At 46.4% G+C, this 16,153-nt stretch overlaps 1 protein-coding gene across 10 annotated transcripts in view; it reads right to left on the reverse strand.

Moving 5' to 3' along the window:
• Positions 1 to 1,774: 1,774 nt before the first annotated feature.
• Positions 1,775 to 16,153, reverse strand: part of raraa (retinoic acid receptor, alpha a) — a 154,786-nt gene continuing 140,407 nt past the window's right edge. For 9 of the 10 annotated variants that reach the window (XM_034558402.1, XM_034558400.1, XM_034558401.1 and 6 more), the window contains 7 exons: positions 14,923 to 15,071; positions 9,102 to 9,243; positions 4,273 to 4,433; positions 3,973 to 4,149; positions 3,646 to 3,850; positions 3,262 to 3,420; positions 1,775 to 3,146 (listed from right to left, as the gene is read on the reverse strand). In XM_034558402.1, coding sequence (XP_034414293.1) covers positions 2,950 to 3,146; positions 3,262 to 3,420; positions 3,646 to 3,850; positions 3,973 to 4,149; positions 4,273 to 4,433; positions 9,102 to 9,243; positions 14,923 to 15,071 — 1,190 coding nt within the window. In that variant the 3' untranslated portion in view covers positions 1,775 to 2,949. The remainder of the gene's footprint in view (positions 3,147 to 3,261; positions 3,421 to 3,645; positions 3,851 to 3,972; positions 4,150 to 4,272; positions 4,434 to 9,101; positions 9,244 to 14,922; positions 15,072 to 16,153) is intronic. The other variant, XM_034558397.1, reaches the window with a different exon arrangement.

Genomic DNA, 16,153 nt, shown 5'->3' on the forward strand with positions numbered 1-16,153 from the left:
CATGAGAATACTACTGAAGAGACCGAGATGGAGTCGTGACAGTGAAATGTTTGTGGCTGCAGGAGTTAATACTTTGCAAGCTGTTTTAAGAAATCTTCTGTATAAATTTATCTGCTGGGTTAATGACTCCGAAAATGAAATAATCATGGTTTTATCAAACAAAGTTTAGTTCTATGCGGTACCAGTCCCAGTTGTGGAGACATTGGTACAGCTGTCTATTGATAAGGCATTCGTAGGTCTATGTATTTTACTTATGATTTTATATGTATTTTATTCTATTTAATGTTTTGTACTATCTGGACCTTGAATCTGAAATAAAAGTTTGATTGTTCAGAGAAAATATGCTTTACCTCTTTTTCCTACGTCTTTTTAACCTACGTTAATGCTGATTTTGATTGAGGTCACTGTCATGAAGCTTCTTGGTTTGGTATTCATTCAATGGGTGATGACAAATGTACAACACTAAATATACACATTAGGCTTGTCCTGTTAACCCCGTTATCCATCTCTTCAATGTGTTGCCATTGCTGTACACAAAAGGGGTCTCCAAGGCTCAACAAGTGACATGTGAGATTCATGAAAACATACCTATGTGGCATGGGAAGGAACAAAAAAAAAATGACGCACGTGAACAACACAAACTCATTTAATATTAAATGTTGGTTTTATTTATTTTATCTTTTTTTGTTGTTTTCTTTTTTTTCCAAAGTCGCTTGATAATCTTGACAAAATTGCAACACATTCCATAATTCTCAAACTGACGGTGTGTGTCTGTTGCTATTCCAGATTAGCTGTGGAGGGAAAAGTTGTGCGCTGTTGTGGACAGGTGAAGTCCTCAATGATGAAAGCAGCTTTGACCGTACAAATAAAAAGAACACATGAGCGACTCGAAGAGACTCCACACTGGCATCCTATGTCGTAACGTTGCAGGGTCAGGGTGAGTGTCTCTCTGCACAAGTCCTGGTCTGCCAGGCCAAACGAAAAAACGAAAAAACAAAAAAGGAGTGAAGAAAAGTTCAGGGGCTCAGTAGCAGAAGTGTGTGTATGTGTGCATCTGTGAAGGGTTAGGGGGTGCAGCACAGGGCAGAGAACAGGCCAGGCACACAAAATGATTCCTTCCTGAGACATTGGCGTGTGTACAGTAACGATGGTCTAGATGAAACGCACGTGTGTGTGTGTGTGTGTGTGTGTGTTAACGGTGAAGGCGTTTTGGCGTAAAGTGAGTCACAGGGTGCGAGGTTGCTCTGGATCCGGCTAAAAGTCACATATTCGTTTCTACCACAGGTTGCCAGGGGGAGATTTGTGAGGACTTATCTGACAAACATCACATTTGGGACCTTCACTTGCCTGACAACTGACAGAGCAGAGGCATCACTACAATCTAGTGTTTTCCCATCCACTACAGATTATTGATCCATTCAGAGACTACTGAGAATCACGCGTGTGTAATACAGTGTGTATGTACACCCTTCTTCACATTTGAATTCTCTTTGAGGCGGAGCTGCTGTGGCTCACTTGAACCTGGCAGGCTACAAGTGCCATCTGGCTCACCATTTTCAGAAACACCATCTCTTTCTGCTACGTGGCCAAAAAAAAGCTATGCCCCGACTGGAGTGCTACTTTGTCATTCTACTGTATGTAAAAACACATTTTAAAAGTGAAGGGGGGGAGCAGTTGAAATTGTCTGTGAAAGCCACATTCTGAACAGCCAGTGATTGGTTAAGGGTCTGTCCAGTCTTTAGTAGGACACAAAACATGAAAGAACTTCCTTCAATAAAATGTGCTCAAAATGTATTTTCTTGCATCACAAACCTATAAACAAAACACATAAAAGCGCATCTTTTTAAAAAAAAACAAAAATTCAGGTGAAGCCTAAAACTCTTCATAGTTTTAAAGAAATGAATAAAGCTTATATACACAAACTCAAAGGCTACTTAAAATACACCGTAATAATAATGAATCTTCATTAATTTGTTTTCTTGAAAGGACCTGTGATCATACCATACAACCAAGTTCATACAATCATTTTTTTCCATTCTCTTGGAAGCAAAAAAAAACAAAAACAAAAAAGGAAAACAAATCCAACCTGGAATATTAGGTGATACTCATTGCAACTTGTTTTCTGTGCACATTTGTGTGTGTGTGTGTCTTGTTTGTTTGTGTTTGCATGTGTAGACTGGAGAGAAATTTCAACATCTTTTGCTTTTTGTTAATTGGAATAATGTACAAATGTGATCAAACTTAAAAGGTCTCAATACTCTCGATGGGTATGAAAAGATTCAAACGGTGGAGGAATACAACAATTTCTAATCTCAGAAAACATGTCCTCATTTCAACCTGCCATTCGGTTCTGGACATGTCAATCACAATACTTCCTTAACTTTCTATATATATTTATATATCCTTTGTACGAAATCTGTTTTTTTGAAGTTGGAAAAAGAGAAAAGACCCAGAGTCTTTGAGGAGGGGGTCTTTTGACAAGTCCCAAGCTTGCAGTCTGCCTCAGAGTACAACAAAAAAAGTGTCTGGTGTTTGTCAAGTCAGTCTGTATGCATTGTCCTTGATCATATATTTGTCCCACGATGCCCCGCCCATTCTCAGTTCCATTGGAAACTGGTCACCACTGCATCCAGATTTGTTTCCATAAGTCTTTTGGGGAAAGGTGGAGAGGGCAGTGAAGGGGAGAGTGGAGGGAGACGTGGGAGGAGTCATCAGCAGTGTTTACGGTGTGGTCTCTCAGAGGCATACTATTGCCCCTGCCTGCCCCGGCCGCACCTCCCCTCACATCAGGAAGGTGCTCCAGAGTGAGGGAAAGCAGGAGGTGGGGACTTGTGTCGTAAGAGAGGAGGGAGGTTGGCTCTGCCACTCTCCCGTGTTCAGCAGTCAGGGGCAAGGCCCCCCTCCTTTGCCCCTCCTCTCTGTGAGGAATAATAAAAAGGAGGGCCGCTACTACGGCGATTGTGTGGCTGGACTGCTTTGGGCAGAGCTAGGGGACAGACTGGGGCTGCAGCTGCCCGGGGGGGCACCACTGGGCCGGCCGCCTGCGGCACCGCTTTCCAAGCCCTCAGAGTTCTCCAGCATCTCCTGGATGAGAGGGGGCATGGAGCCGGGGATCTCCATCTTCAAGGTGATGACACGCTCAGCTCCTGCAGGGAAGGTTGGAGAGAGAAATATTAATATGACATGAGCGATCATTTAAAATCGAATAATCTTTTAGCATTATCCACATATAAACACTTGTGACGAGTGAGAAGCACGGACCTTTAGCGCTGATGCTTCTCAGATCAGTGATCTTCATCAGCATCTTGGGGAACATGTGCGGTTTGTGGGGCCTCCTCCTCCTTACGTAAATCTTCAACGCCTCCAGGAGGGGCTCCTGCAGGATGTCCACCTTCTCTGCCTGTTCCAAGTCCTGACGATCTGTAGCGAAACGCACCAAATGTGTAAATGATCGGCTACTGTCATAATCACAGTTAGCCACTAGGTGGTGCTCAATGAAAGAGCACAGCAGAGCCACCCTACTGTCATTTTATCTAGAGACATGGGTGGCACTCAGGGGTGACACTCAGTCTCAATGGTTCATTAAAGCGATAACCTGGAATTTCAATTGGCAAAGAGTGTTCAGTAAGTGTTGCGGTGACTCGCCTCCACACAGCAGACAGATGGCGCTGAGCAGACCCGTCTCTGCATCATCCATCTCCAGAGGAAGGAGCTGGTTGGCAAAGGCAAAAACCAGGTCGGTAAGGGGGCCGAAGCCGGCATTGTGCATCTGGGTTCGGTTTAGCGTGAGTCCATCTGAGAAAGTCATGGTGTCCTGCTCTGGTGTGTAGCGTGTACAGATCCGGAGTATCTGGTGATGGCGGAGACACAACGGGGCAAATTGGTTAGAAACGTGAACCGCCTCTCCTTCTTTAAACAAAATCAGTTGAGTTAAAATCAGAGAAAAACAATGCGTTGTGCTGCTGTTCTCACCAGGATGTCCAGACAGGCGGCTTTGAGCAGCGTGATCTGGTCAGCGATGGTAAGCGTTGTGAAACCGGGCAGCTGCTTCGCAAACTCCACCGTCTTGATGATGCACTTGGTGGAGAGTTCACTGAACTTGTCCCACAAGTCTACGTCCAACGACACACGTCGTTCTGAGCTGTTAGTCTGGAAGAGGTGGGGAAAGTGTTTAGATATTTCCACAATGAATGTAATTCGTGCAGGTCAAAATAAACGTCAGCTGACAACACATATCGGGGACACACAGCTTGCCAGTGGCGTGCTACTGACCGTAGTGTATTTGCCCAGCTGGCAGAGAGACGGGAACGTTTCCTTGTGCGCCTTGCGAACCCGGTCGATCATCCGCTCCGTGTCGGGACTCAGCACGTAGCTCTCGGTGCACTCCTGTTTCTTCTCATCCTTCTTCTTCTTATTCCGGTCATTCCTTACTGCTACAGGGATGAAACGAGAGGGGCAAATGGCACGATTACCATGGGTGTAATAATAATATTCTGGCTTTAGTGACAAACTTCAGCTCTAGACAGGCTTTTTAATCTCTGATATACAACCTTCAGTAAAAAACAAATTTATATGGCATTCATTAACCAATAAAATCTGTACACATTGCCTGAAAACGTGTGGCAACATGCGAGCAACAACAAAGTCCTCAGCAGGAAAAGATGCTCTCTCTGCAGCTTCCCTCCTCTCATCCTACGCTACAAGATAAATGTTGTGAGACGGCTCCACGGAGAAGGGCCATGGTAATGGAGGGAAGGAAACCTTGAAATAATCCAATGTGCTTTCCCTCTGGGCGATCTGGCTGAGAATAGTGTGTTCACCCCAAATGACAAAAAACACCAGGCGGGGTGTTTAGCATTGGAATCCCATTACAGAGTCCATCCATTTCTCCCATCCGGACTGGGGTGCAGTTTAGCTATGACTGGGCTGTGTATGTGTGTGTGTTGAGCGGGTGTGGGGGCAGGGGTGCGAGTTGATAAATAGTGGTGGGGGATGGAGATATCCATAAGGCTGACAAATTGCCACAGCTTTCATTAGGGGTCCCTGCTAATCTAATAACATAATATGACAAATAACCTGCCTCTAATGGTTTTAAAAGGGCTCGGCTGCTCAGCCCATACCGGAGAAAAAGAACCTTCCAGCTTTCTCTTTCTCTCTCTCTCTTGGTTACAACACACACTCATATTCCCCCTCTCATTTCATTCTCCCCTTTCCAAAATTGTATTTCTTGTGCTTTAAATCATCCCACTTTCCTCATCATCTCTATCAGTTCTCATATCTCTACCTCCCCTCCAGGTACCTGAATTTCCCCCTAGCCGCTGACCTAAGATCAGATTTTGCTTGTCTTAATCCTAACCTTGACCATTAAGGGTGAGAGTGCTCGGGCTGATGGGAGATCAGTGTGTGTGACAGAGGGGCATGGCCCGGGGCCAGGGAGGGATGCACGACTCGGCGCTGCTGCTCATCCATCAGGCCGCACACAGGCCTCCCTGCCTGGGAGAACATGAAGGGGAGGAAGGAGGGGGCTGGAAGTCTGATGCTGCACGATGTTATTGCTAAGCGCTGCTCGGTATAACAACAAGAGAAGAGGACCCTGCTGTGCAGATAGAGCATGGTACCACCAGCGTTTTGTTGGTACTCATGGGGTCGACTAGTGGAGTCACCAAAACACACGAGGATATGCGGCAAGAAACTCCCAAATGATACAGTACGTTACGATGCTATCGCTTCTCACTACCATTTACTTCAATGAGCTTTTTCTGTCTTAATTGGAGAGGGAACACCCTCTTAAGCAACCGTCAGCTTTTGAAAAATGTAAACGGCTGAACATATTTGGGACAGGCATGCTTGTGGCGCTGATTGGGGATCTGTGCTCTCTCTGCCATAGGGGAGGGGGAGAGGGGGGGCAACACAGTTGATGTCCAATTAATTCACAAATAAAAGTGGGGCATCCCTAGCGCCCAGACATTACCCGCGCTGACAAATTGGCAGTACAATCATAAGCTGCACAACACAATTTAATGAAGTCATTAAAGAACTATTAGGCACGACTGACGATCTGTCATGGCGAATTGCCACATGCAATAACACTTGGGGGGGGGGGGGGGGGAAGGGAGGGAGCGAAAATGAAAGAAGAAATACTGTCTTGCTTTTTTATTATGTGCACATTTGATGTTTGTGTGCGCGTGTGCCAACTTCAAGCAACGCATCGTTCAAAATTCATTATGAGAATACGAATGCTAATGGAGGAACGTGCATCCTGGATTGTTTGCGGTTCGGTGTTCATTGCATAAAAATGATTTACAGGAGCCGGTGTGTAACGTATACAGAATACTGTGACAGCGCGCACACACACACATAGAGCCATCACTCAATCATTTGTTCTCATTGTGGATTTCAGCTGCAGTGTGCAGTTAATGGACAATTTCTGTAAGTGCATCTGTGTGGGTGTGTGTGTATGTGTGTGTGTACAAGACAGAGAGAGGTGGGCAGACAGGGATAATTCGTGTGAGGAAAATTAAAGCGCTGGCAGCTCGTCCATCACACAGATTAAATTCAATGGAAAGATAAAAATGTCAATGTTCCCCCTGCTCCTGCTGCTCGCAGCGCAGAGCCACCGTCGACAGTGATGAAACTTTCTCCCTCTCCCTGTCCTCCAGCCTCTCTCATCCCCCCCACCACCTTCTGCTCTCTCTACACTAGATTTCCATTCTCACTCACACTGAGTTCAATATTCTTTCCTTGCACAGCCTTCATCTTTCTCTACTATCCTGCCTTTCTGGCTGATGTTATCCTCACGCTGCACTGTTCTCCATCATTCTTTGCTCCATCTTATTTAACTTTTATTGCTTTCTCTATCGCTGAATAACACCTTCCTCGAGGAACACGTGGGCGATAGCTCTGTGAGGGGGAGGGGATGATAAAAGTGAGGGAGGTGCTGAGGTATGGTGGCTGGTCTGAACTCAATTCAGTTTCAAGGATTGTGCAACTGAACCAGAACAAAAGAAAAGAAAAGATAAGGGAAATGTTCGTGTTTTATACTGCAGAATTGTGTGAACCCAATGTTGGGAATCACTGAACTGGCTTATTGATTAAACACTGGTATTCGATCGGTACCTAAAGCCCAGGTATCATCATCAGGACTGAAGAAGTCCAATTGGTGCATCCCTCACGTTAACCTTCATTCTGACCATACGTCTTGGTCTTCTACTGTCAGGTGGATGATAATGTGGCACCAGGCTTACAGGCGTTTCCCTTGTAGCCCTCCACTTGCTCCTAACACCACCACCCCCCCCCCATCGTCCTGAGGCTGTCTTGCTTGGCATTGCCACCTGGCAGCGGGCCTGGCACTATCGTCTGGAGCTGTCTGCCCACAGACACAAGGTCACCCGGACGTCCCCCGGTGCTAGCAGGGGGTCCACCTTCTGCGAGTGTGTGTGTGTGTGTGTGTGTGTGTGTGTGTGTGTGTGTGTGAGAGAGACAGAGAGTTCATGGTGTGTAAGTGGAGCTGTCCGGGTGCATTTCTGTTAGAGACGTTTTATTCATATCAGTTTGTGTTTGTCACCTTGCATGTGCATAATTTGAGTGTGTGCGTGACCTTACGCACAAGCATGCATTTCCGTGTGTGTGTGTGTGTTTGTGTGTGTGTGTGTTTGTGTGTTCTCGTGTGTATGAAGAGGGGCAGAGAGACTGCCTGCTGGCTCCAGATGGCCAGCCTCTCCTTCCTCACCAGTCCGGACCAGTTTCACTCGCCAAAGTCACTGCTGAGGACACAGGGCGGGCCATCGGCGCACGAAATGATTACAAATCGGAAAAGGGCATTGCTGTTCAACTGAAAGCGAGGGTGTCTCGAAATCTATCCGATAACCCACATGTCAAGCCTTCATATCATTCAGAAAACCATGGTAGCGTTTTTGACTTGTTCAGTATCAGATATTCACCACTAGATGGCTCCCCAACTCCAGTCTATCGCTCCTGCGTGTGCTGTGCGTGCCTCTGTGTGTGTTTCTGTGTAAAAGAGCTGGCTGCTGTGATCCTTCTAACCATGATTAATGGCCCCATTCAAAGGTAAGGAGCTCAGAGGATAACTTCTTTACTGTAAGCCACAGTGCTGTGCCATAGGGAGTGCTCCCTGCACTCGCTGTACCAGAAAGATGAGGTAAATAGCGGTGGGAAGACAGGAGGCAGAGGGATGGAGCAATGAGTTTAAACAACCCTATGAGAGGAGGAGAGGTGCTACACTTTGTCTCCATATGCTTATTCATAATACATGTTCGATTACTAAGCATTTATCGTTATTCATGACTACAAACGTGGTCCCCTACACACATTCTGGCAACGTGTAAAATAATAGCAAGTGTGTGTCTTTGTGTATAACAGCGTATGAAAACCCTGCTGGCCTCTGAGTTCTCTGCGGTCACACCTCTTCCAATTACTTTATCAAGTCTGACTGACTGCCTGCGCTCCGCGTATGTATGTGTGTGTGTGCGTGCGTGCGAGCGTGCGTGTTCACACAGCCCCCGGGGTGCAATGATGGGAGCAGACGCCTGCTCTTTCACTCTCGGCAGGTGAGAACATATTCATCACAGAGTCCTGCCAAGCCTGGCGACACCCTGACTGTTATTGCCACTCTGCATCACGGCTGCCCTTTGTCTTGCTCTTACAGTGGATATTCTCTTCAAAATACACACACACACAAAATAATAAATAGATAAAAAATCAACTAAAAGCATCAATGTGTGAGGAATGAATCGTAAAAGCTTTGATTTCACTCCGACTTTGTTTTGATAGGCGTCAAAAGGTCACAGAAGTTTCTCAGAAAAAGGACCAAAACTGACAGGATACGGTCACCACCGGGTGCAGTCTTAAATAAATAATAAATTAAGTGCAACAGTCATACTTGTGTCACCGCCAAAGCTGATATGTGTGTGGATCAATAATGAACGCTTATGCAATGTCAAATGCTGCGGCTTAAGACGTCCTGCAGTGGTAACAATCATGCCAGCCCCTGTGGGATAAAACAACGAGGATGAGATCTGTGCGTGTCCCTAAGAGCCTTGTGGGAGGTGCAGGGAGTTGTGGGAAACAGTTTTTATACTCACACTCCTTGGACATCCCGACTTCCAGGCACTTCTGCAGCCGACAGTACTGGCAGCGGTTGCGGGTGACTTTGTTGATGATGCAGTTCTTCTCTCGGTGACAAGTGTACACCATGTTCTTCTGGATGCTTCTCCGAAAAAAGCCCTGTGTGACAGAAAGACAGCGGCGATAATGAGAGAGGACTGGTGTTTGGCAGTGGGATGACTGCCATTGAGGATTATCTTCGCAAATAGCTAAATTACGTGGCAATTAAAGCTGTACTATTGTCTGTTCTGTGGGTGTACATCCATATTACTGCTTTTAAAATTGTTAGAGGGTTTGCTTTGTGCAATCTATCGTCTCGTGTTTACTGTGTCCCTTTTCATCTGGTCCCAACAACAACAACAACAGCAACAAAAAATAACTAACTTACTTGCAAGGTTAAGGAACGAAATTAAAAAGAGGCCACGCAGATTGGCCACATGCAGCTGCAGTTAAGAGGCAATAAACAAACACTTAAATCCTTAAAACGGCTTATTCCGGGACATGATCTAGACAGAAAGGAAGAATCAGTGAATTGTCACCATCTCATGAGGTCCCCCTGCTCAGACAGGCCCACCACAACACTAACATTCATATGAAGATGTTTCAGGTCTGAAAAGCTTTGGGGGCAAAAGGCACAGGGCCATAGAACTGTGGCCTAGTTTACACAGCCAGAAATAAGCAATTCTAGATCCAGGCCAAGCGTGTATTATTAGAGAGACAGAGAGAATACATACAGCGTTGTGTAAGAACAAAAAAGGAATCCCTACTTTTCTGGATTTGCCTGTTTAATCCAACTAGATCAAAGAAAATACATTTTAAAAATCTAGTCCATGCGCTTAAGAATGAGGATACATTATAATGAGCTCAACTCTGGTCACTGAGCTGGAATGAGAGATCTTTGGGGAGGCCAACTATGTTTTTGATTGCACAAAACAAGACATAGAAACAGAGCAAATTAGCTCTCCGTGATAGAGGAGATAAAAGAAAATCCATGCTTTTATTCTGCCTAATACCTTGCAACTCCAATGAAATCATTGTTGAACTCTGTGACCTTAAACATCCCTTGAGTCAAAAAGATGAAAAAAAAAGGGGGTTATGCAAATCAGTGCTCAGCAAGCGAGGCTCGGGATAAATGTAATAAAGGTCACTGTCAGTATTTATGTGACACAGTGGGACATGGTTTATGTTGTGGTGGGTGGGAGGGGCTAGTTGGGGAGAGAGGGGTAGCTTCCAGGGAGCCCCATCCCATGTCGAGGGATTAGCTCTGCTAGCCGACAGATGGCCGGTGGACATAAGCCCACAATTTGTCTCTCCTGGATCACCAGCCTCTTCTCACATCTCCACTCCACCACCACAGAGTGGACGTGGATCAGGCTTCTAACGAACTAGTGACCGTTTAGAAGACACATGATAGACTTTGCTTCCAGCTCGTAGAGGAAGCGTTACACCCGTAACCCTTTTCAACAAGGCCTCACATCTGCTTTCCAACCGGCTGTCGGTATACAAACACGTTTTTAATGATTGGCCTTTGATGGCATTCTCATCAAAGGCCTGCTTTTCATGCACCATTTCCAGTGTAGAAATAAAAGGGATGTACCTCCAACAGACCCCTCCAAACTGTGAAGACCTGCTGTCTCCCTACAGGGCTGTAAGGCCTGAACAAACAACAATGGAGAGAACAGGGCTTGTAGTTTGACGTTAATTCTCGCTGCTGATGCGGAGGGATATGTCTGTGTTCTTTGTGTGTGCCTGTATCACGTGCCCTTTGATCCGACGGTGCCGTGACCCTGACCCTAGTGTCGCAGGGGATTGACCTATCACGAGGCTCAGGTGCCCCCTGGCAGCACCTCCTGATTGGCCGTTGCTGCCGGCTCGTGGGCCGGTCGATTGTTCCTGCCCCTTCCCCCCCTCCCCTCTTTTTAGGAGTCATTGCTTCCTGCGGCCCTTAAGCCTCTTTTTGTATCACCGCTTAATCCACCCGGCGACAAGAGCCCTCAGCGGGCCTGTCAGCCACCCTGCAGCGTTTAGAGATGAGAGCCGCGAGAAGAGCGAGAGGGTGAGAGGGATGAAAAAGAGGAGCGAACGCCGAACGGCAACAGAACATACATGCCCCCGTCTGTCATTGTGCTCTTGAATTCACGGCTGGCTACCTCGTGTGCGTTATGAGACTCGTGCACATAGGAGTGTGTCAGTGCTTTCGACTTTGCATGCGTGTGAGGAAATGCTTTATTAAGGAGGGAAGCAGGGGGGAGTATCGGGTTGGCGAGGGAAGCACAGGAATCCTCTTTTACGTGACTTTCACACTGGGCTCGGATTAAGAGTGCGTTCCCAGCCTCCCGTTGCGTCCGTGCATGCGCGTGTGTGTGCTTGCGATAGTGTGTGTGGCCCTGCTTCTATTACGAAGCGCTATTGCTACAGCCCACACATTAGTAAAGACGGATTCTTGGTGAGAAGGCTGAAAAACACAGCAAACAGGGGACAGTCTTGCTAAAAGCGGTGGTTGGGGACTTTGGAAATATGGTCGCTTCCCTTCCCATTGCAGTAGATACCAGGAGGAAGGATTGCCGGCTGCGCACTGCCGTGCCTCCAAGACAAAAACATAAACATGAGGGGGTGTGCATGCATATTTAATGTTTAAGTGTTAATATCTGGAGGGGAAAAGAAGTGCAATGCCGGCGAGTATGTGCAGGCGGTGGAAAACTTAAACAACAAACGAATGAGCCGTCTCCGAGAAGCAGAGCTCAACATCTCCCTCCTGTTTCCTCTGTTCGCCACAGCCCCCAGGAAACGCCTTTGTAGTTTGGCGTGCTGCAGCAAAGCCGATACTGCTAACCCTCAACTTACCCCAGTCCCAGATGAGACAACCATATACATTCACGTGCCTGTAGTGTTGAATTATTGAGTGCGCTATACCAAGTCGTCTCCTCTGAAGTCTCCTGAATTTCTCAAATTAGCACTGCGGGTGTGGAGCCGGCTCACGGACAGGGCGCCACGAGCTTCTGAACTTGGGACGCTGTCATAGTTTTTCGCCAACATCGCCGACGATTATGATGCCGAACAGTGGTATTGTTGCATTCCTCGGTGGCGTTGACGCGGCAAAATTAATCAGAGATTAAAGCTTTCATATTTTAGCTGCGGTGCTTTAACGCTCCATTATTGTTCTAAAATACTATGCAACGCGCAATTAAATGCTGGCTGATAAAACAACAACTACTTTGGCACATTGGGGAGAATAGCCACAATAAGCTGATCACTGAGCTGGGATCACTAAGGGGAAACAACTAATTACTCAAGGTTACAGCGCTTTTATTGTTTGCCCTCCATCTATGTTTATCACATTGTTGCAGAGATTTTACATTTGTTTAAGTGTCAGACTGTTGTGCATTTAAAATGCCTCTCGTGTCTCCTGAGCCTCATATCAAGATGTGAAGACACCAGTTAGCAATAATGCTGGTGACCACTTACAACTACACAACCATCGGCTCCGCCTGAGGCGATATGAGCTGTGTTTACCACAGAACCAATTTCATACTTCTATATCGGTCGAACACACACACACACACACACACACACACAGACACACACACACACACACTCTCTCTCTCTCACCACGGGCTGTGATTTAGTGTTTATAATCTCACGTATTTCCCCATTTAATCAGATGCTATTAGACGATGGGGAGCACCGTTAAGGGGACACAGTAAGAGCACTTTGGGGCTTGAAATGGCCGCAGAGTTGCCGCATACCTTTTGAGACCAATGCTGTTTAATAAACCTGAAAACAAATTGCAAGGATTCACCATGGACACATCTCCTGCCCGTGCTAAACCGTTTAGAAACACAAAATCTGGAAGTATTTAGAAACACTAGTGCAGAAACAAGTTTAAACCCGATTACATGAGGGAAAGAATTGGAGCATCACACTGCACATTATCTCGACAAGGGCAGCCTCTCCCAGTATGCACACGCCTCGACAGTCGAGATTATGTTGAACATATTATATATTTGGGGTAGTCAATTTGAAAATATTCTACGGTTCCACAGGACTCACGGGGCAGCAGCAGTTTAGCCGCCCTGTAAAACAGCAGAGGGGTCAGCCTTCACTTCGTTTGTTAAGTTTTTATTGTGCGTTTGGGGACCGGGTTGAGTTTTGTGGATCACTCGGAGGGTTAAGTGTTTGTATGGATGAACCCTTGCTTTCCTGTATCCTCATTTCTTTGTGCATCGTCTCATTATCCCCCCCCCCCCCCCCTTCCCCCGCGTGCTCTGTTGCGCTGATCGTCTTTCTTTCGATGTCAATGAGTTCAGCCTTGGCCCCTGTACCCAGTCAGCCTGATCTGCTGCCCCTTCAACAATCCCCACGTCTCTCTTTTTAGCTGTTCATGCCTCTCAGAGCGGTCTGCTCTTTCACTCCCACTATCTCACTCCCTGCAGTTTCTCCCGTATCGTTTTGTCTGCACTTTTACATTCCCCCTGCCGCTGCCTCCTGACGTCTCCAGCCTGGCTCTTTCTCGATGCCTTACCCCGGTCCTTCCGCAGCACTCCTATCCCTGCACATATGGCAACACATACAGACCACAGTATTGGTCGATAAGTCAAAGGGTCTAGCCGGCACCTGTCACGCCCTGCCTCCCTTCATCAAACTACTCCCTACCTCCTCTTGCTATACACAGGGCTGTTGGTACCATACAATACATATTGCAAAGAGGATTTACACACTCCTGTTTGTGTTAAGACTCTACAACAAAAGAAAACAAGGTGGTTTGTGAAATGTTGACATTGTGGATTTATAAAGTTTGCACCTGGCAGTAAAATTACATTAGATTCCACAGATCCACCCGTCTCATCTCTACCCACCTCTGAGCTTACACAACTCTGGCTCTGTGCCTTGGGAGGAGCGAGATAAAGCGGCCTGCTCACACGAGCAGGAGAACATGTATGCATGCACACAGCAACTAGCAACTGATAACAGAGCCGATGGTGGGCTATAAGGCCTCTCCAGCACCTGTATAACATGGCTGTATTGATAACAGACGGCCGAGTGGACACGTCAGCAAAGCTGATATGAGTGAACCCACATGGCTGACAAAGTTTCACATACTGCACATGATTAGACGCAGGTCCATCATATACCTTATCTGCTTTACAACGTGAGCAGATTTAGGTTGAAAGAGCCGATTTTGCACATTGTCCAGGTCATATTGATGATTAGGCAATTCATATAGCAGCCGATGCCAAGTAAATGATTCCCCGTGAAAAGGTAGTCAATTCTGACTCATTTCCCACATTAAAAAGGGGCAATATACGGGAAACCAATATTTGCTCTGTAACGATCCAGTGGATTATTGTCCACCTGAGCAGAGAATGAAGTCGCTCTCCCTCTCCTTGTGTTGCTATCAGAGCTTCTCCTTGCTCTATTGACATTGGCCGCATGTGCTTTTAGTGCATGTCAGCATGCTCCACGGTGGCTAGCTCACGGCCGCCGCTCTGCACTGCTCTCAGATGACGGTTACGGTTGATAACGGCATCGCCGTGTACCCGGCTCAGCCGTTTCCATGTCGAGACGCAATCAAGATGCTGCCAAACTCACATTTAGCACCTTTAAATTCCAGCATTAAACACTGAAAAAAAAACAAAGGATGTGAAATACTCAAAATGAGCCGCCTTATCATTTTTATCATCTCAGCTTAGCCTGTGTAGACCCGAGTGCACATTTTCCTCTACAAATCACATGAAGGTTACAAGATGGCCGAAACGTCTTGCTTGCTTGGCAGATTCAGAGTAAGGCTGGAGGTCTCACCTTGCAGCCCTCACAGGCGCTGACACCGTAGTGGTACCCCGAGGACTTGTCCTGGCACACAAAGCAGGGCTTGTAGACGCGGGGCGGCGGCGGAGGTGATGGCGGGCTTGGCACTATCTCCTCTGAGCTGGTACTCTGGGTCTCTATCGCTGTGGAGAGGAAAGAGCAACAAGAGGGTGGTTAGTGAACGCTATCAGAGGGAGCGCTGACAGACAGGCAGTATTAATCGATACCAGTAGGACAAACACTAATTCTCATGTGTCCACTCAAAGCTCTTACACGACCCAGTGCAGACTGATACACTGCTGCCGACAACATCCAATACGAATCCCCAGAAGGGGAACGTACTCACTTTCTAACAATGTGTAAAGAAAAGAAAGGGAAAGGAAATGGATGTGCAAGGACAACTTCTTGATCAGACATGTACAGAATCGCCATTGGAAAGAAAAATATTAAAGGATAAAGCATACACTGTACCAATCACAAGCAACAAGTAATGCATACAAAGCTAAACATACTTCTCAATAGTCTTGATAACTTGTTTACCCCTGCAACCAAACACATAACTAATTATCTCTTATTCAATAAAAATGCTCAGTCTCCATCCAATAAGCACTAATATGACAAACCAAACAACATGTGAGCGCTTTGCAGGCCAGGCGCCCATATTTTGTGTGCTTGTACATAATAAACGGAGGCGGTACAGGATTCTAGGGAAGTAACCTGCTGTTGCCCTCATGTAATATGTATTGGACTTTGACCTCAATATCCTGTGTGTTACAAAACACAGCTCTTTCATCAAATATAAAAACACACATTCACAGCGGAGCGCTGCACACTGTGGCCTCTGGCTGACTAAATGAGAGTATAATCCAAGTGGAGCTGTTTTGAGCTGGCACGTGTGTTCTACTTGTAAACTAGCTTTTAATACCAAACCCATTAACCCTAACCTTTTTACATTCAAGAAAATAAGACAACTTTGGTGCCACCAGTGATGATGACCATGACACAGAAAAGGCCGTCAAAAACTTTGGCTAAAGTTTAACTTCCCAACAATTATAAACTACATTCTTCTGGTTCCATCCTTATCAATACAGGTATATGTGAAGCCTCGGTTCTCCACGCAGCATCCTCAGCTCAGCAGAGGAGGGATCGTAGCGGTTGACAAGCAGCTGTTAGACATGTAATGTGGGTGTGTAAATAGGCCATCAATATTTAAAAGGCTGGTTCA

The sequence above is a fragment of the Cyclopterus lumpus genome, chromosome 19 (genome assembly GCF_009769545.1).
Source record: "Cyclopterus lumpus isolate fCycLum1 chromosome 19, fCycLum1.pri, whole genome shotgun sequence".
NCBI lineage: Eukaryota > Metazoa > Chordata > Actinopteri > Perciformes > Cyclopteridae > Cyclopterus > Cyclopterus lumpus.